Here is a 20725-nt window from a genome sequence, read left to right on the forward strand (position 1 = left end):
GGAGAACAGGTAGTTATCTAGGTATGTTGCTCCTCCTCAGTCTGTCTTTTGACTCTTAGAGATAAGTATGCTCAGTATTCAATGCAAATGCTTGGCAGACAGTTCAATTCCTTCTGGATGATTTTGGGGGGGGGGCTGTCTATCCCTTTCCCTCCCTCTGTGTGTGTCTCTTTCCCTCTCTCTCTCTTTCCTTGCTGGCAGCAGCGTCTGTACTGTTGGCAGGAGTGAACAGAATAAAAACAGCAACACCAGACACAGAGGGGGGAAAAAGCAAAGTGATCTATTGAACCGTAGTCTTTGCCTTCTCTTAATTACGCCGAGTCTCATATCTTTTTCTCCTTTTTCACCTTTTTTCCCTACTCTTTAAGACTTCGGGCTTGTGGTAATTAGTTAGAAGAGAATAAAACCAGCTGATCGGGAGAGGGGTGGTGCATTTTCCAGCGAGATGGCTAACAGAAACATTCTGTTGGTCCTCTTTGGACTCTTCCTCTTAGCACTGATTCAGCCCTCTCTTCAAGGAGGTAAGTGTGAGCTACAGGTGAATTCATTTTTACTGCATCAATCACAGACTTAAACAGGTGCAGTGTCTTTATTTCTGCTTCTTTGTCCCTCAGAGACATAAAACCATCTGAAGTACTTAAAAGCTTTGCTGATACTTATCAGCTATAAGGTATCAGTGAGTGCTTTCACTTATTTTGATTTAAACATCATATTATATATACAATCCATTGATATGTTACAGTGCAATTTAGTGTAACTTTATATTAAATGTATGGTGTATGGTGTTTAATTTTGCAATTGCATTGCTGAGTAGTTTTGGTTTGATGCTATAAATGCATGATGATATAAAGCCACATGCTGCAGGAATGAAAATGAAAGATGATCTTCTGCACACTTACTGAAGCCCTGAGTAGTGGTGCTCCATCTCACTGCTGTTAAAGAAGACTAATAGATCGAGAGGAGGTTTGTTCTTTCAATCATATTTACATGTCCGTTGCTGCTAAGTTTAAAGTGAGTTTCAGCATTGTCCACGACTTGACCAGATGTTTTTGTCTCATGGCTTTAAATTTGTATTGAAAGAAATAACCCTGCATCATAAATTCATAATAATACAAAGTTGATAAAAAGCAACTGGTCATTGTATGGTTCTCTATACTATTTTGTCACGGATATGCATTTTTTATTTTATTTCCAACAGTTAAATCACATCCTACACACACACACATGTGCATACAAAGTGTATGTTTACATGCCTGCAACCATATTCTATAACATGTCAGGAAGAGAAATTTCTCCAGCTGGTCTCATTCCACTTGGTTTAAATTCACCCCCAATGAAAGCTCTGACCTTCTTCTCTTGAAGTAATAGCACTGTTCTGCATATTTAAGAAGCAGATTTGAGGGGTTAGCTTCAAGTGCAGTTTAAAGTTATGGCTTATCTGTTACAGACGGTGTGAGAGTACTGAGCATGCCTTTCCTCACACTCTCATTCAACCTAGAAGTTAGCTTTTCCCCCTCTTTCTGCATTGCTTTAAATAGGTTCTTGCTCATAGCATCTGGGGCTGGGTATGATGGAATCAAGTCCATGTTCTGTTGTACTTATTTTCTTAAAAGTCACAGCTGTTGGTGTTCCTTATCGTTCGGTGTCCTTTTAGATGCGTTCTGTTTAGATTGTTAGATTCCTAAAAGAAACATATTGTCCATATAAAGTCTAATTTGTTCCTAGTTATGTTGTCAGCCTCCTCTAATTTAATCATGTTCAGAAAGTTTACAAAGTCTGTTTTGGTAAGGTCATAGATTGTATCATCTAAGAATTTATTCGCCCCTCTTCTCTCTGCCTTATAGCACATTTATCCTTTCTTCTTTGTACCAGCCACATTTTGAGGTACATTCAAGCAACTTAGCAGGTAGAGGCAGCTAATATCAATATTGGCTTTGCAACAAAACTTTGATCTCAAGTGAGTGTTGAGATTGTCTTTCATAACCTGTGGCACTCAAAGTAGTTCCATCTATGTCTGTACACTCTAACTTGAAAAGAACCCTCTCTTGGCTGGTCCAAAGGTAAATTATCTGTGAGTAACATTAACCACATTAACACCCCAATGCACTCGTTGAATGCCTCTGCACAGAAAACATCTGTTACGGTCGTAAAAAATTCAACCCTTGAATTATGGTGTAGTGCAGGGCTTTTGCCATTGACAATTGTAAATTAGTTATGCTCCTAGAGAAAACAAGAAGGAGTATGTTAATAAATATGCCCCCTGTCATGTTACCCTATAACCTTGCAGGTATTGTAGTATGTTTGGTGGTGCTCCCTTGTACGACAGAGGAGGTTGTGTTGACGCATCTTGCGCTCAGTGGCCTCTATTATTTATTGCAACATTTGATAAACGAATCAAACCCAGACCTTTTCACTGCCCTAATAAAAGGAAGAGTGAACAGCTCATTAGGTATTTGCAGATTCTCTTTGAAATGATGCCAACATTGTTGTTCATTATTTACTTTTACATTGTAAATTCCCAGTGTACAAAGTATCGTGTTTCTCTGTTTCTTAACTTAATATATGTATATGTATTCCTCCAGAAAACCTGAACATCCAGCTGGTAGACTTGTGCCAAAGTCATTAGTTTGGCGTTAATGACAGTGGGCGATGAAAAGGGGAATATAGCTGCTCTGTTCCTTCAAAGTCTGCTAAGAATTGAAGGGGTTGTGGGATGTTTTCTTTAGTGCTGTGCTGCTAGAAGCCAGTTTGCCTCATTTGGCATTGGCCAGGTTCAGCCCTGAGACTTCAGAGGAATTGAATACATTAATCGGTGACACTCGCCTGGCTGTATGTGAAGTTAAAAACAAACAGTGCAGCGTGGATGACATGCTTTAGTTGTGAGATGTTAGATACCCAAACTGAGTGTCTTGATTGCCCAAGCAAGTGGTGCTTCAGGCTTTATTCATAGTATGTGTTGTGGACACCTCTCTGGCTCTAATTCCTCTTCTGGCATGGTTGAGCGCCAACCACAGCATACTGGATTAATGTGACACACACAGTTGGCATCCCAATTACTCTAAAGAAATAGACCATTTGAAGTAACGTCAGAGCAATACATGAAAGTTTTTCCTGTGAGCTTTTGTTAAATTTCTTGAACATCTTTCATGCCGGCGCCACAAAGTCCCTTTAATTTGTTGATGTTTAGTACTTTGGTGTCATTTGTAGTGACCTCATTCAGTAATCATTTGGGAAGGAGCCTTTTGGTTACAACCACTGACTGACCAAGGTCTGCTATTGTGAAAGAACTGTTATTCCATGTATTCATGTCTTACTCTGGCACACATCCTGGGAAAGTGTTAGGAGACCGGACAATTTCACCCACAGTTTGCATTTTTACATTAAAGCATGTTGGCTGGCTGCGAAGTCACTTTCTGCATCAAAGCACCAAGCCAGAAGCGATTACTAACATTTTTTCCAATTACCATTTTTACTGTAACGACTGTTATAGTGAGAATACTGGATGTTTGGGACGGATGGGTTGTTTTAATAGACATGTAATTCAAACGGACTGCATTGTAAATGTCTAGGGTACAACTCCTTTGCACTATACTCGTCATTTTTGACTGAAGGTAGTTTTATCTTTGCAGACCTAATTTACTGTGTGATACAATCCAAGTCTTTCAGAAATGGATGGCTGAGTTGTAAGAATGTTGGATCACAAGTCAGTGAGTCAAACGCCTACAGGTTTCTCACAAAGGAATCACTTTTACATACGTAGATATACTGCATGTGCACAGTTACTGTTCGGGTATTTACCTAATAGCAAGTCTGCACTATTGCTGAAAAAACGCATCCATTAATAATTTGTTTAGCTCTTACTCTTTGGTTGTGGATGAATGTCAGTCCTAGCATCCCATTCAGATGTTTGGTCTGCAAACAACTTCTGCAAGTATTCAACAAAGAAGCACATTAACTCAAATGATTCATTCCAGCCACTCTGCAAGCAGCCCTCGCCAGGCTGTTAGCTGCAACGAGCAGCCTCACCGGGCCAGCAGTCTGAAATTGCTCCCGAGAGGAATGTTTTCATCTTGAGCCGCCAATGCCCACTGATGTCCAACTCCTTCTAGGTTTACAGACAACATGAGCACAACATTAATATAGAAAATGGTTTTTTTATAAAAAGTCATAACTGATGATGATACAAGATGGTAATAAAATACAATTCAGATTAAACACATTACGTCAATGTAATCAAAATCATCTGGCATGAAAACATTGTGGGAGAGGGCGAGGGTAAACAAGGCACATTAGGCCTTTGGCATCAATAATTGGTTTAAATCAAACCAAACTATTTTTAAAGTTTTGATAGGTTTAAGCAACACAAGGACATGTTCTGTTCCCACATAACACGTTTGCAGACTGGACTGGATGATCATGAATTCTGTTCTCTTTCACATAAATCATAGATTTTATGCTTTCCCTGTTCAACTATGTAAACCGCTTTTTTCCTTGCCAGGATATTGTAAAAGTGAAACTGTCAATATTTTGTTCATAAATCTGATTGATGATTCCTCACTCAGTTATGTTTTTTTCCTCACAATTCAGATGTTGGTCCACAATATTACATTGAAATAGGTGATTTCAGTTTTGAAAAAAAAACTTGCTTCATGTCCTATACTCATTATTTCAGCAGCAAATACAACTCTGTCACTTTGCTTCTATTTTCAACTGTCACATCATATGTATTTTGTTGAAAGAGCTTAAGAAAGAGGAAAAAAAGAGACGGCACATTGTATTTGATCTGACATTTCACATCTCTCACAATAGTGAATGTATCTCTTCATGGTCTATTTGACATTGCACCTACGGTCACATCAATCAGTTTACGGACTGGAGTCATGATGTAAATTATTATTCCACTAGCTTTTTGTGGTATCACATTGCTGTTATCTTCAACCATGGCATTTTGTCATGTTCAACTCTGAAATACTTATACAGCAGAGTCCACTGCTGTTACAAACCCCTTTTTGTTTGTTTAAAATCCATGTCTTTCCTAATTCTGTAATGATACCCTGTCAGCTTCCCGTGGGAAGACTTCACCCAAGACACAGAAAGGCCAGCAAATAAACAATGAGAAGATTAGAATCTGTTTTTTTGAGGGTTTAAAATATTGTCATCTGTGGGCTCTGAAGTTGTTTGCCGGTGCATACCTCAAACCGATTTTAGAGAAGTGTCACTAAGACAAGGTTGGGCAAGTGTAGAAAGCGAAGGTGGAGTCAAGTTGAGGTTTAGCTATATGTGCAACAGGACAGGACTTTGGCAAGAGAAAACCAGAGTTCTGGTTTCTGTTTGTAGTCCGAGTAGTAGTCACTAATCACGTTTGGTTGTCCATCGTCTGACTGATAGATGGGTTCTGGGATTGGGTTGAGGTGGGTGCAAGAAAAAGATTGACTTTCCCATTTTAATTTTTACTTTACTTAATGCTCCTCACACTCTCCTCTTTCACCCTCCACATGCTGTGGAAAATAGACAGTGGAAGGGGTGGCTGATAGTGGGCCAGTTGTCATATGTCTGATAACAGGAGATGTAAGGGTGCCAGCCACCACAGTGTTTGCTTAAATGCACTGTTGCTCTTAGTTGCAGTATGAGAGCTTTCTATAAAGAGAGAATCCAAACCTCCTCTTTGGGGACAGTGGTTTTGGATAAGTCTGAACAGCAAACAGTTGTCATCTTGCCAAAATATTTTTCCATTTTATCAAGAGTGATGGAAATAGTGTTGCAGAGTTGTGTAAATGTCAGGTGGTCAAAGTGGTAAAAACACATGCAAATTGTTCCATCAACTCTTTGACAAGTCAATATTTTGTGATAGACCAAATATTAAACAAACACAGCGCAGGGTAGTAGAAATATAACATTACTCACCAGCTTGGTGGAGATGAAGTAAAACTAAACTGCATGTTACAAAGAGAAATTGCAAAAACTGTCATTAACATGGGAGGAACTACGGAAAAAAACGTCATAGGCTTTGGCTTTGGCTTTATTCAATTACGAACTAAGTTCCTACATCCAATTACCCAACTTCTCTTCTAGCCTGTCTTTATTCATGAACCCAGTAACCCATATCCCCCATAAAAAGTGTTTAAAGACACTATTAAAGACACTATAAGATTTCCAAATAGACTATGGAATTCATAGCTGGTCTTTTCCACATGTTAACATGTGTCCGGTGGTCATTTTATCAAAATTCAAAAGAATGGAATTGGAGAGACCAAAACATTCGCACACACATTATGTTGTTTACTGAATTCTGGTTATGAAATTTCTCAGCAATTCCTGCTGTATTATACTGTAATGGACCTGTCCCAAGCTGAATAATATAGTTTTAAGAAAGAGATTTTAACTTATCATGCTCTAGTTTGCTCAGATCAAATCACTGAAACAGGTCACAACATGGTAATACATTTATTCATCAACGTTATTGATATCACAAAAACTCATGGCAGACTCTTGACTGGAGATGACTGGCTCGTCTAATCTGTTGTGCTATACAAGTCAATCTTGTCCCTCGCACACATTCCAGTACATTCACATGACCTGGCCTGGTTCACAAGGAACGTATGCGCATGATGATGATAACTATAATTAAGATAATCATGAAGAAATCTTCAAATTTATTGACATTGGTCAGGTCACTTGGCCGATGTCACAATGAACCTAATGCACCCTGTAACAGTGCTACAGTAGCACGATGGGATTCTAAGCAAGAGGAAAACTGGAGCAGACACACACTCCCTCCTACGTCGCTTGCAGCGCAGAGACAGGAAATCCTCCTTTTGATTGTGAAATGAAGGAGCAGAATTGAGAACAATCACTCCAACCCCTGTCGTGTGGTGCCTGCACCTGAGTTCTCTGCCATGAAGCCAATGGCATGGGCAAACTGACTGCAAACACATGCACACACACACACACACACATTACTTACATTGCCTAAGCCGCTTCATAATATAATAAATAACCCTGGACGTTATTATTTATTCCTCATTTTTATTTGAGCCTGCAGGATTCGGAGTGCTCTTCAGTAAGTCGTCAATATTGCAAGCCAAACCCCAAGAAAGCCGATTAGTTCTGTCCAACTCTGAGATCTAAATGAGTCAGGATGAGTTAAAAGTCTACCTCCCTCTCATCTGTCAATATGTTCTTTCAGGGAGGAATTTTGTGTCCAAAGCCACAGCTGCTGCCATTACTGTTCCCATTTAAACTACTGCTGAAAAAATCTAAAAGAAGGAATACCTCCTTGCTTATTTTCTTTACAAGCTAGTTAACCCACATTTATTTGTTCTCAGTATCCTTTATATGCTGTTCTATCTTCAGAACCCAACCAACAGTTGATTCTTAGAGTATAGGCTACAGTACTTCTAGACAATGCACTTCACTGATTTCTTCCATTGATTGGCACTCACTGCTCAATTTCTTAACCATACCAGTGCAATAGAACGGATGTTATCGTGGCACAAACCCATTAAATGTCACAGCTAGTTAGTGAAAAGGTCAAATCCTTCTTCATTGCAAATTGCAGGCATTTTTAATAAACGGCATAGATTTGGTATTTTTGGCATTCTTCAGTGGCATGTGTCATCAATTTTCATTTAAATAAATCAGACAGTAATACCTTGTAATGCTCATTCCCAAATGGACACACTCAGTGGACAGAACTCAAAGCACAGTGTTGACACAGTATTCGCTAATAAACACATGCACGCCTTTGACATGTGGTTTAAATGAATTGGCTTCCCAACACATGCAAGGGACATAAAACATAATCATCGTGGTCCTGCAGCTCCATTCTCTCAATTTTAGTGATATCAACCATGTTTTTCCCTCAAAAATATAACTTTGTATTTTTGGCCTTAGCTCACCAGCTTTGTTGGATTTAGCTGTTAGTTGTCCCAGAACAACTAGAGGAATTTCTTTTATTTCTGTTGCTGCTCTTGCATACATGAGGCCACCATGTCTGGGATCCAGAATGACCATCTCAGGAATTACTCTAGTTTGCAGCCAAAAATCAGTTGAGAAATGAGGCTAGGGGATGTAGGTGGGGGTTGAGGGTTGAGGGTGTCCACTGTGCTGCAGCAGCTTTCTGAGAGAAGGTCTCCAACTGCAATACCTCATCAGAATGAAAACAATTGGAATTTTCTCCTTATCAAGCCTATTAAGTATTTTTTGTTTTTTGTTGCTTTCACTTTGGCTCTGGCTGGAGCAGCTGTGTTCACGTTGCATTGTGTGACACATCACTGCTATGACCTGGAGCAGATGTGTAGGCCAAGGACAGAATTCCGTTTTTAATTTCTTTCACAGATGATCAAAGTGTTTAGAAATGTTTATCCAATCAATTGGGTTATTGTCCAGAAATGCTGTTGCAAGCATTGCAAAAAAAAAAAATACTTTTATGACACTTTTAGCTAGTGTCACGAGTGCTGGTGATAGAAGATGACCTTTTCTTTCTCTGTTGTGTGTTCGAGGTGTGTATGTACCACCTGGTGCTGGGATCGGACCAGGAGGCGCCGGACCAGGAACTGGATTCTTTCCAGGTAACAGAGGCTCCAATGACTGTCTGGACAGTTTAAAGAAAAGTAACACAGGCACAACGAACAAAGTCTGTTTGTCTTTAGCAAAGTTATAACAGTTGAATAATACTACCGTAGTCCAGAGGTTTTACTAAAAAGAAACACTAGTATAACAATATCTGAATGTAAATATACTCACAGAAGTAGTATATACTATATACTACTATATAAAAATGACAGTTGGTTTGATGGTTGAAATGCACGCCTTTAGGATGATGTGACAGTAATGCTTTAAACTGTTTTAAATGACCTACTCAAAGTTAATGCGCTTCAGTCTTCTGCAAAAACCCCAAACCATACGTGCTCTTTGTCTTTCCTAGTATCACAAACTATTCAAGTACAATACTACAAATACTCATAAACAGCAATGCCAACTTACCAACAACTTACAATGTATTACTTTCATTGCAGTATGGTCACATTTAGAAAGTAGAACATCGATTTTTAAGCACATGCACGTCTGTATGGACCTCTGCTCCATCATAATATAAAAACGAATATGCATAAATGTTTAAAATGACACAAGACACACTCAAAGTCAGCTGGTGTAATGATAAACTGTTCTACCAAAAAACTGTCCATTACATCATGACATGTAGGCCGACCATAACCCTGCTGTTTGATTGATGTTTTACAAGGGTCTGCTGGAGGAGTGCCTGTGGGCTATAAACCAGCTAAAGCTGCAGGTGAGTAGAAGAAACATTAGATTTATGATCCCCCCCCATCTACTGTATAAAATATGTTTATAACATTTACATCTGGTTTATAGTGAACTGGTGCACTGTTTCAATGGTTTGGATATATATTGTATATTAAAAAAAGGTTTGTTTCTATGTAGAAAATAATATTGTAAGATATTTAGAAATCGGTCTTGAACAGATGTTTCATGATCCCCTGATACCTGATGGATTTAATGATGAATCAAATGTTTAACTCATTGCTGTTTGGTTATTCAATAATTCTTTCAGCTAAATGTAACTTTTAATAATTTACTGAACTTTATTCCAGGTTGATCTTAATCGAGCTGCAGAGGTTCATATGCGTAGCTCAATATAAATGAAATCGTTTCCATATGGTCATGTCAGTCATAAAAACAGTGTTCCTTTCCCAGGGTCCTGATTGTGTTGTCCAAATGACCATTCCAACATTTGTACTTCATGCTCAACCTCAGATATTCTATCTGGTGTTAGTCATTTCACACCTCCATAGCAGATGAACTCAGCTCTGCATGCACAGTCCACTTTAGCTACAGTTCACCATCCGTAAGCAGTGTCCTGGTATGGCCTCAGCTCCCATTCGCTGAACAAGTTTGACCTTGTTCAGCATACTTAGCTACAAGTACTTACGCCATGACTGCAGGAAGAAATCATGTGTTGAGACTTTGTAATGATGATTATTAAACTGTTAGTTGAAATTTGTTAGTGTGTGTTTGTAATTAGTTTTTGTGGAAAAGCCCAATGGTGTAACATTCATAGCATGTTAACTAAAACAAGAAGAAATAATAATTTACAGATAAATTCCTTGTCAACACTCAACTTTTTTTCGGTCAGATCTGAAGGGAACACATGGTGAGACTTCCTTGTTAAACCACCACAGGCTAAGAATAATTAAAACAATGTGTGTGGGGTAAACCACTGTTGTTTAGACAGTTTAAGGCCTGTTACACATTTCCCAGTGGTAAGTAGGGATTATCAGGATGTTAACTGATAATAATGACATGGCAAGATGACATGAACATTGTTAGCAAATGATAATGATAATTGTTGACAACAATAATGACGATGCCAGTATTGATCACGATCACACCTGTCACTATTTGACCCTTTCAGTAGGAGGTTATGGAGGTGGAGGCCGCGGTGTGGGGCAAGGTGGTCTGGTGCCAGGAGGTGTCGGGCATGGTGGTCTGGTGCCAGGAGGTGTCGGGTATGGTGGTCTGGTGCCAGGAAGTGTCGGGCATGGTGGTCTGGTGCCAGGAGGTGTCGGGCATGGTGGTCTGGTGCCAGGAGGTGTCGGGCATGGTGGTCTGGTGCCAGGGGGTGTCGGGTATGGTGGTCTGGTGCCAGGAGGTGTCGGGTATGGTGGTCTGGTGCCAGGAGGTGTCGGGAATGGTGGTCTGGTGCCAGGAGGTGTCGGGTATGGTGGTCTGGTGCCAGGAGGTGTCGGGTATGGTGGTCTGGTGCCAGGAGGTGTCGGGTATGGTGGTCTGGTGCCAGGAGGTGTTGGGCACCATGGCTTGGGTGCTGGAGGACTGGGTGCAGGTATGAAGATTTTAATAAAGCCTTGCCGACAATTGTTTTAGTTTTAGCAGAGTCAATCAGTATATCATGTGTATAGAGAGATATCTGCATAAGAATAAAGAATATGTATGCAACGGGACACGGTTTTGGAATTAGAAGCCTTCTGGTTTCTGTTTGTAGTGCAAATAGTATTTATCAGTCACGTTTGAGTGAGTCTGTGTGGAGAGTGAAAGAGGCAGACAGTATTGGCTGAAATGCATTCTCTGAACCCATCCGCTATCGTCTGACGACAATTGAAGTTTCTATTAGCTAAAAAATAAACTTTTAACAGAGTGTTAACCGGTTTACAATGAAACAATCTGGTTGCAGACGTCTCTCAACTCCAACTCTATTCTTGTGTCTCAAGTTGCAAGTAAACAATGACCAGAGGTTAACTTTTTGTCTTCAGAACAATAGCTGATGGGTTCCAAGATTGATCAGCATGCAGCTGCCTTGAGGAGCCGCTGTCATTACCCATATTCAGGCTTTTTCTCAAACATGTAAATTTCAGTAATCGAAATAAGGCATGAATGCCTATGAATAGAGACACTAAGAATTTCACAATATTTAAAAAAGTTGAACACTTGTGTCAAACTCTGCCTGTAACCTGTAGGTTTTTTGAATTGACATTTGAATCTTGACTCTGTAAAATGCCATTGAAACAAAATGTAAAATGTTCTTCAGTTATTTGTGTGTGTACATATATATATATGTATATAAAATATTTCAATATTACAGGGCTAAACATACCCTCACATGCATTTTTGCTTGTTTTGACCCCATAGGACAAGGTGGAAAGCCCCCGAAACCAGGTAAGTTGGTACATTTATCATCATGGTATTGAGTTTTGTAGAAAGTGGTGAAAAGTAAAAGAAAGGGCAGGTTTTATGTAGTATGTACTTATATTTGTCTTGTGAATTTTCTTTACATTGAACAGTTTAATGAAATACTTTGAAGATGTAGTCACAACCCTGTGTTCTTACAGTACAGCACAGTACAATACAGTAACAGCTGTAAAGCAGTACTGTAATAGAGGTTAACAGATTTGTTTTGTTAACAACATGGAACATTCCTCAGCACTACATGTTGAAGTGCCTTGGTAGGAAGGAAATGTAATGTGTTGTTATGGGATGGATAATGTAGGTAAATGTATAGACTACATTATTTTTCCCACACCAACAGAACAGGAAGACCTACACAGATGCAGGGCACCAGCTGAAGAGAGAAAGTCTTTTGATTGGTTGTCACCAAGTTTTTCTTATCACCCCTGTGTTTTTGTCGAGGTGGGTTCACACTCGCTTGGCAGCTGGTTGGGGTGTCCTGACTGGGTGGGACCGTGCAGAGATTCCACTACTCCTACACCTCTGCTGTATTAGAGAGTGATGATTGGCAAAGTGGAAATGGCCATCAACGCCTGCCAAACAATGGTGCCAGAGCACTGATTAATGTTATTGTATAGTCAGACCCTTACAATATCTGGAAACCTCCATGTTGAAATTTACCACTACCATTCTCTCTGATACCATACAGTAAATATTTTCCTTTGCCGTATCACAGTCTGCGCTGCATCGGTGCTTTAGCAATGTTTAGCCAACATTTAATTTCCGTAAGCATTGCTGATACAATCTCAGCCTACCTCTATGTGTTTAGAAAGATAAGGAACAAAGCAATAGTCTTATAGTCCTGATAACACTCGAGTGGGATACAGAAGGGTCCCACTGGAGTGCCCCGCCTCTGCCCTCCAACGAGAGTTTCAGGAAAGCCATTTTGTGAAAATGACCTAATATCCAGTCGTTGGTGGAGGTTTATTTTGGCTGGCATCAGCAGAGCCTTACTTAGGAAGAGTTGCCTTGGCTTTTGTATGCATTAGAGTTCTCCCTACAGTGCATGGCATACAATAATAAAAGCAGCTCCTTGTGTTTTTGAGATCAGTTCAATGTGGGCCTGGCTGCTCTCTCATATTCTAGTCCTGTTGTAGGAAAAAGCTCTTACACACAATTCGGGGTCAGCAAAGGTTTTACACATTTTTTAAATTAAAGTAGTGACTTAAATTTCCCTAAGGGGTTGTAATACGTTCCGCTTCAAGGTAATCACCATTGTAATGGTGTTTAATGATCTGTCAATGTTGGTTTCCATCAGTGGAGACTTTTCATATTGGCAATTGCCATTCCATCTTTTTTTGGAGATGACAACTTTTCACATATCCTGTAGAAGTATTACATTACTGTACAAATGTACGGCTACAGTTCACCAGCAGGTAAGCCTCTCACAATAGCTGGTTGAATCCGCCTGCAGCAGTTTGTCAGTGTTTGGCTTATGTCCAGAAGAAAATAATATGCTTCCAGCATCTGAAAATTTGTTGACCCTTTTTATTAAAGGAGTTGTGTCAAATTTAGTGGCATATAGCGGTGAGATTGCAGATTGCAACAAACGAAACACCCCTCTGCTCACCGCTGTTTGGTTTGTCCCTGTTTATAGAGGACCCGCTCCCTATGTAGATGTAAATGGCTCATTTTAAGATAACAAAAACATAATGATTCTTAATTGCAATTGATTATACACCAATGAAAACATGGATTAATATTATGTTCCATTTCTGCCTATACTAACTTCGGCTAAATCCTACATACTTGTTATCTTGCATGGCAGTTGGCTTCTTGCACTGCCAATATTGCGGGATCACATGGAAATCCATCTTATCGGGCTTCAAGTAAGGCGTCTGTGTCCAGCAAGCCAGTGCACAGACCAATCAGCTCCCGTGATGAGCTACGCTGCCAGGCAGCTACGGGCGCGGCTCAGGTATGTGACAGACGGTTCATCTACGTAATCACCTGACAAGTATTTTTTGAAAGTGCCGACCCTTTTTCAAACTGTTTCCAATGACAGCCTCTTAGATGGTTTTGTGTAACAAACCATCGGGCGGGTCAGGTCAAGACACTGGTATAAAGCAGTGTTCTGTTACTAAAGAGACACAAATCCAAACACTGGTAAACTACTCTTAGATGCACACCAGTGTCATACACACCAGCAAGAGAGCTGCCATTAGTTCTTGTGTGGAAGCCAAGCAGTGACATTATATTCCACAGATACACACCTTGCCAATAATGGAGAACAGCAGCTGGCTATGTGAGTAGCGTGACTGCAGTGAATTGCAGCGTAGCTCATGGAAGACCTTGTAAATGTTAGACTAATTGTGAAGGCGGTCAGCATCCAGCTTTGACAATACACTGAAAGCTGGAAAGAGGAACCTTGTCTTCACGAACAGCTGTTGGATGTCATCTCCTTTCATGTGTTCCCTGAAACAAAGGTGAATTCAATCCTCACGGAGTTATTGCCAAAAATTGGCTTTTTTTTAGGCCTCTTGTCACTTTGTGGAAGACTTTAACAAGAACCATAGAGGTTACTGTTTTTGCTTTTGGTGTAGTATTATTTTACAATTACAATAGTCTGTTTTAGATTGAGAAAGGATGTTTCTGTGTGGGATATCTACCGTATGTGTCCATGCTTAGCTGGCCAATTGACTCCCTGAGAACAATACAAATTGAAGATGATAGAAAGACAACATGCTGTCCATCCCACCTTTCTCTCACTGTCTGAAAACTGACAATGTCACACAACACTACATCAATCATCAATCATACTATAGACACCACCCTTGTGTTTCTAATATTTTGTTCATCCTTATGATGAATGAGGGTCTCCACAACTACTTATAAGAAACATCTCTCATTATTGCTATGCTATGTATTACTTAAAGTGTGTGGGAGGTGTGTTTGAATAGAAAATAGTAATGACTAAAGGAAATAAATTGAAGGCCTGCTGGCAGTAGGATATTTGGGGCTTCCCTTGAGTTGTCATCGGCAGTTAGCTCGAACAGAGCCTCCACGATCGGCCAGCCCAAGCTATGTTTGTCGTGGATGTTCTTGAGCCTGATTATATGAGCCTGCTACTGTTTACAACCTGTGTAATGCAATACAACTCAGCAGCACCTCAAACTACAGCCTCCTTCATGAAGGTAGGATGCGGTGATACTCCTGTGACGGCAGACCAACCCGCAGTTGACAGAGAGTTTCAGTAGCTTCTGACAGAAAATACGGAGGTGGTTTTGACTTTTCACAGGCTGTGGCCAAAACAAGCTGGTACTCACTTCAAGGCTTTTGCTATAAATATTGCTCATGAGCAGATCATCACCCACACACTCATTTTAAAGTACAAATTTTGGATAATTTTCAGTATAATGTACATCTTTGTACGAGTTAAATAGTACCGCCCATGAATACGCCTGATTCTTTTGCTTCAAACATTCCGGTTCATATTCGGGTCATTGTTTGAAGAAGCATTGAGTGACAACTCTTCACAACAGGAAGAGCGAGGAAAGGCAGAGAAATGGAAAGATAAAATGGACACGGGGAGGCAAGGAGGACAGAAAGGACCTGCAACTCTTGCGAACATACCGTGTACTGTTTATGACACACACACACACACACACACACACACAAACATTATATGCATTCATGCATGTATGCACATGCATCATTCACACACACACACACACACATGCTTAGATAGCTTGCAGAAAGAAAAGAGACTGATAGATTACTGATGAAAGTGTTTAGCCAAAAGAAGATGAGCATGGAGGAGGTTCAGTCTCCTGGAACACATGTGCGTTTCATTACCGGAGCTCAGACCTGTCCTCTGAACTGTCAGAGACTGGAAGCATCTGCATGTTAATGCGCATAACTGTGAGTGTATGTAAATATGTTCATGTGTGTGTAATTACAAATGTTAGCACATGTGCACACACGCACATAAATATTGAATATGTATCCAGATATTAGTTTGGGGACGTATAGTACCTCAGCACACAGACACACGGCATAAGTCAAGTGTTGCTTATTAAATCAAAAGAACTGTGAACGATGGCATTTTCCTCTATTCTTACCCACTTACCTTTCCTCCCCGTTTTCTCAATCTGTTCTCCACTGAGTCTCAGTGTCAAGCTTTCAATATCTTGGAACTTGAACTGTCTGCAGAGGAGACTGTTTTATTTTATTGTCGGAGCCCACGCCAACCCCACACTCGATTCCCCAATATTTACACAGCCATCACAGCTTGTTTGTTCTCATTGGAAATACATGATGTTTCCCCAACTATTTATCTTGAATGATGTCGCCAGATGTTGTTGTTCGCGTCTTCAATAACAGCTCTCCAGCCTTTCACCAGCCTGTCGTGTGTCGTGTTTGCATGATAGTTCTCTTGCGAGCATGTTATTACCAGTATAATGGCCTTTGGGTCAGTTGATGAGCCATCACTTAGCATGCTCTCACAACCTCTCCTCTGCTCCGTTTGCCAGCAAGTCTGGAGCATGGACCACCATCGTCCATCTGGCAGCACAGCCTAAGTGATGTTTATGTAGTGTTGGGGAAAGAGTCCATGAAGACAGATCACTTGTTGAATGACCTTGTTGTAGTAATAGGTAGAGGTAGACTATTAAAACTGAGAGCCCGTTTTGTGGATTCGTGGCTAAGTAAGTAATTTCAATGATGTTTTCTGGGTTATTGGAGCCCACACTGGGTGAGTATAGTTGTAGCTGATTAAAATGTCCAACAAAAGGGGGAGAATGTTGCATCATAAGTTGCTTCACAACTTAAAGCAATACTTTTAAAATGCAGTAGGATTTTAAATAGTCAATGCAATGTCTATATAAAGTAATTTATTCTTGAATTATTCTTTTTTTGCTTGTTCCCAGTGCAGTTGTAGTCATTTTTAACAATCTTGTATTTTGAAATGATATGACTCACTGACATTATCTCACCTCAGAGTATTGGATTTCTGGATTTCTCAATACTTATCCCGACTCGGTGCTGGACTAACTTACTTGTGAAGATGAATGTTTTTTTTAAAAGACTTTAGCTTTGACCGTGTACAGTAGGTGTCCTGATGTGTTAGCCCATGTTGCTTATCCTCTGCAAACATATAATGTACAATTTGGTAAACAGCTTTTCCACTGTCAATGGCAATTTAATTTTCACTTGTTTTCCTTTGTAGAACATCCAAATATGTTTGTCATAATGAAATGCCACAGATGGATCTCCACAAAGATCATAGCCTGTACATGAAATACTTTTGAGGCTGACTCAATGAAACTAACGTCAGTGTTTCAATGTGCTTGTTTTGAGTTGAGCCGACCTGTTGAACCCTAGTCTCAACCCTGAGTTGTCAGTAAAGTATTCAGTAGAATTACAGTTAGATGCATATGCAGACCATCTGGAAGAGGAAACACACTCGGACAACTTTACATACCATGGCTGTGTTTGTTGACTGTTTTTCTGGCCCTGTGCATCATTTGCACAGTTGAACTTCTCTAGGCTGGGAACATACTTATTGGAAATGAGAAGTTTAAAAACAAACAGGATTCTCTAAGTGCACATGTACTCTGTGTACTACTGTATACTCTAATGCTTGCAGTGTGTTTGCCTCGTCCGCATGGCTTTACAGTACATGCTGTTAGTGTGTGTGCCAAGCTAGAATGGGCGATGGTATGAGCTCTGGGTTAAGGATAACTCCTCAGACAGACTCAGGGACTCAGTCTTGGCAGAGCAATTGTGACATTCCTTTAGAAGTGGATAAAAAGTAGATCAGCAGAGGCTCTCAACTATGAAACTGGGAAAAACTGAGAAGTGTTTGGTCGACTTGAAAGCTTATAGCATAGCTTGTTCTGCTCTTTATGACTTGTAGCATAAACAATGACATCACAAACTCACAGTGGATATGGGTCGCATGGTATCCAAATGAACACAGTTTGAATTAAGGGACAGCACTAATGGTCATAGCACAGATGTGTTTGAAATACAACATGTGTTTGCGGAGGTGAGAGACTCACAAGGATTCAGGCTGGTGAGGTCAGACAGCCACAGACGTCACTAGGCAAAGCAACCTACAGTAGTTTGGCACGGTGGCAGTGCTTGTAATCCACATAGCGTATAATGGTTACAGTTAACGTTCATTTGGGGCCATTAGTGAGACTCCTCAGAGATGATGTATGTGTTCTCCTGCCAAAATGTGTGGGTTGATGAGACCATCCAAAGTTGGTTCATCGTTGTAAATTCTTACAAAACAATGAAACAGAGCGTATTCTCTTCTTTAGTGTGACGCAATTGCCCCCTATAGAAATTTTCAAAAATGATCCCCCCTACCAACAATGGCTACACTGATTTGGATCTGGACGCTGCCCCTAAAGCAAAGATGTTACAATATGAGGAGACCTTAGACCCTTTCCCTGTTTGTCCGTAGGAGCTCTGACAACTGTGCACTTAGGGTCATCTGGCAAAGAGGGAGGCTGAGGCTTTTGGGACCTCTCATTGATAGTGTCAATGACTCCATGGAAAAGGAAAGCGAAAACAATGAAAGGCCTGCCGCCAAAGTCAGCTGGCTTACTCCAGCCAGAGTGGGAGACAGATTGTGTGTGTGTAGTGGTGTGACTTTGTGAATGCATAATGTGTCCAACGTGTGACCAGTCCAGCTTTTCACAGCTCAGTGCCCGTGACTGACAGCACAGAGAACCTGGAAGTGACAAGGAGCAGGGGAGGTCACAGGAGAGGGAAGGGGGGAGGAAGTAAGGGGAGATTGAATGTGTCCACTTGTCTCACGCGATCTGGAATCACTACAGCACCTCGCATCATTCTGCTTGATCCAGCTTGTACTGCGTCACCTCGTAGGAATGCAATCCATCCACCAACTTGGAAGTAGAACAGTGTGATAATTTGATACTGATAACAATATGGTGTCATGGCAGTGAAGGACATAATGGTGGGCTTTGACCTCCAGAGGGCCTTTGAAGATGAGTTTATCATGAAGATTTTCCATCACTGTATGTGCTATTGCAGCATTTGCACTGCCATAGCATTCCTCTTTGCTTGTTGCAACCGTCCTTTACTCTTTGTGTGTTTGTGGTTTGATGGTTTGTACAGCAAATACAGTGTTTAGCTGAAGACTCACTTCTTCTGTGGCTCTCATGTAATTTTTCAAACGGGCCCTTGGATTTTCAGAAAACAGACATTTGTTCTGAGACAGTTTACATGATTAAATATGAGCTAAAATAAATAAAACAGTGAGAAACAAGTCTCAAAAATGTCCTGGACATTCCAGAGCTCCAGCTCCAAAGTCTGCTTTCCGCAGGTCTGTCGTCAGTTACAGTGGACCTCTGCATTGGAATTCTTTGCTCTCTTAAATTAAACCCTTCACCAGGCCCAGCGGGTTCACAAAGTAGATTAATGGGGAGAGGGGGAGAAAAAAGGAGGAGATAGAAAGGAGCGGACAAATCCATCATTCACTTCTCACGTTTGGCTTCCTCTGGTTGCTGCTATTAGCACCTCACGTTTGGTCGGCGCAACTCCTTCATAACTTTTGGAGAGGAAAGAGAGAGAGAAAAGAGAAAATGACGGAGAAACGGGGAGAGCAAGAGACTGAGAGTCGAAGACAATGTTTTGATTAATGTTTCTTGTACTCCTCTGGTTCTGAAACAGAAGATTACCTTACCTAACCCCAATGGAGCATGAGCAGGACGTTTCAGTTTGGAGATTGAAACCAGATATGTCTGTTCACACTGGCTCACATCCATCACTTGTACTGGACCAGAGTTTAAGAACATGACTAGTCACTGAAAGATCTAGTCATGCTGTCTGGCCAGTTTTATTCCAGTGTCAGACTTCAATTTCAATACCGATGCACATGAAATGGTACAGAAGGAGGCAATGAGCCTGTACCTCATCACATTTTCATTCCTGTAAAAACAAGACTCCTTCCTTGTCAGAGAAGGTCTAGACTTGTGTACCCTCACTGAGATCATTCTTAAGCAAGCCGCCGCAAATTAATCACCACCATTGGGCGATGCTCAATTATTCACTGCCACATCATCCCAAATGTCACCTCAACAATCTGCAGGTGCACTTGTCACTGCACAGCTGTGAAAGCCAGTGGTCTTTTCTGAATGGAATCTGGCTAGCTAGCCATGTGTCTGTCACACTTTCTTTTCTTTTTTTTAAATCTAAATGGAGGAAACTATGATGCATTGCAGTTCTGCATCACTTACCTTCCAATTTCTTTTAGCCCTGAGTGCTCCCCCCCTGTGTAGTATTGGGTTTCTGTCGTACCCATCATGTATTCAGAGTGTTTACCTTTTTGTAGGGTTTGCTGGTCCAAGGTCTGAAGGCAGTTGGGGTTTCAAGTGATCTCTCTGGCCTCCTATTATGCCTTGAGAGTTACAGAGAAAATAAGCCACTACGTTAGTCTACAAAAATCCTTCAAATCAATCAACCAAATACTGGGAGCAGCACCAAAGAAAAGTGATGATTTGCTATCAGGATCATGGTGCAGACTTTCCATGTGTGTGGCTCTTGACAACAAACAACGTTGGTGTCGACTTCCAATAATGTGTTAGCGAAGACAGGTCTATTTGTGTGAGCTGATGTGCTGTAAAAATAGTACTCCAACAAAAGCATGCTTGTTTGAGTTGACAGGATGGTGTAAATATGGCTAAACAGAGAGCTTTTGGACAAAAACTCTACCCTCCTCCCAATATATACAATCAGGGGATGGAACCGACAATGGTCCAGATTTTGTTAGCGTGTCCTCTCACTTTGAGCTTGAAAATGCACAACCTTCAGAGTAGTATTTGTTACTTGAGAGCGTTTCATTTTCCCGGTGTCTAGTGATATCAGAACTACATACTGTAAAGTTTCTTTTCCTTTCATCCTTGTCTAAACCTTGCCCACAGCCTGCACTCATGGTCACACATACACACACACACACACACACACACACACACACACACACACACACACA

General features: G+C 40.7%; 1 protein-coding gene across 1 annotated transcript in view; it reads left to right on the top strand.

The window, feature by feature from the left end:
• Positions 1–227: 227 nt before the first annotated feature.
• elna (elastin a) overlaps positions 228–20725 on the top strand; it is a 42471-nt gene continuing 21973 nt past the window's right edge. The window contains exons 1-5 of the mRNA XM_031860966.1: positions 228–521; positions 8502–8570; positions 9245–9292; positions 10436–10864; positions 11668–11694. Coding sequence (XP_031716826.1) covers positions 446–521; positions 8502–8570; positions 9245–9292; positions 10436–10864; positions 11668–11694 — 649 coding nt within the window. The 5' untranslated portion in view covers positions 228–445. The remainder of the gene's footprint in view (positions 522–8501; positions 8571–9244; positions 9293–10435; positions 10865–11667; positions 11695–20725) is intronic.

This window comes from Anarrhichthys ocellatus, unplaced genomic scaffold, assembly GCF_004355925.1.
Source record: "Anarrhichthys ocellatus isolate YVR2014 unplaced genomic scaffold, GSC_Weel_1.0 scaffold24, whole genome shotgun sequence".
NCBI classification, from domain to species: Eukaryota; Metazoa; Chordata; class Actinopteri; order Perciformes; family Anarhichadidae; genus Anarrhichthys; species Anarrhichthys ocellatus.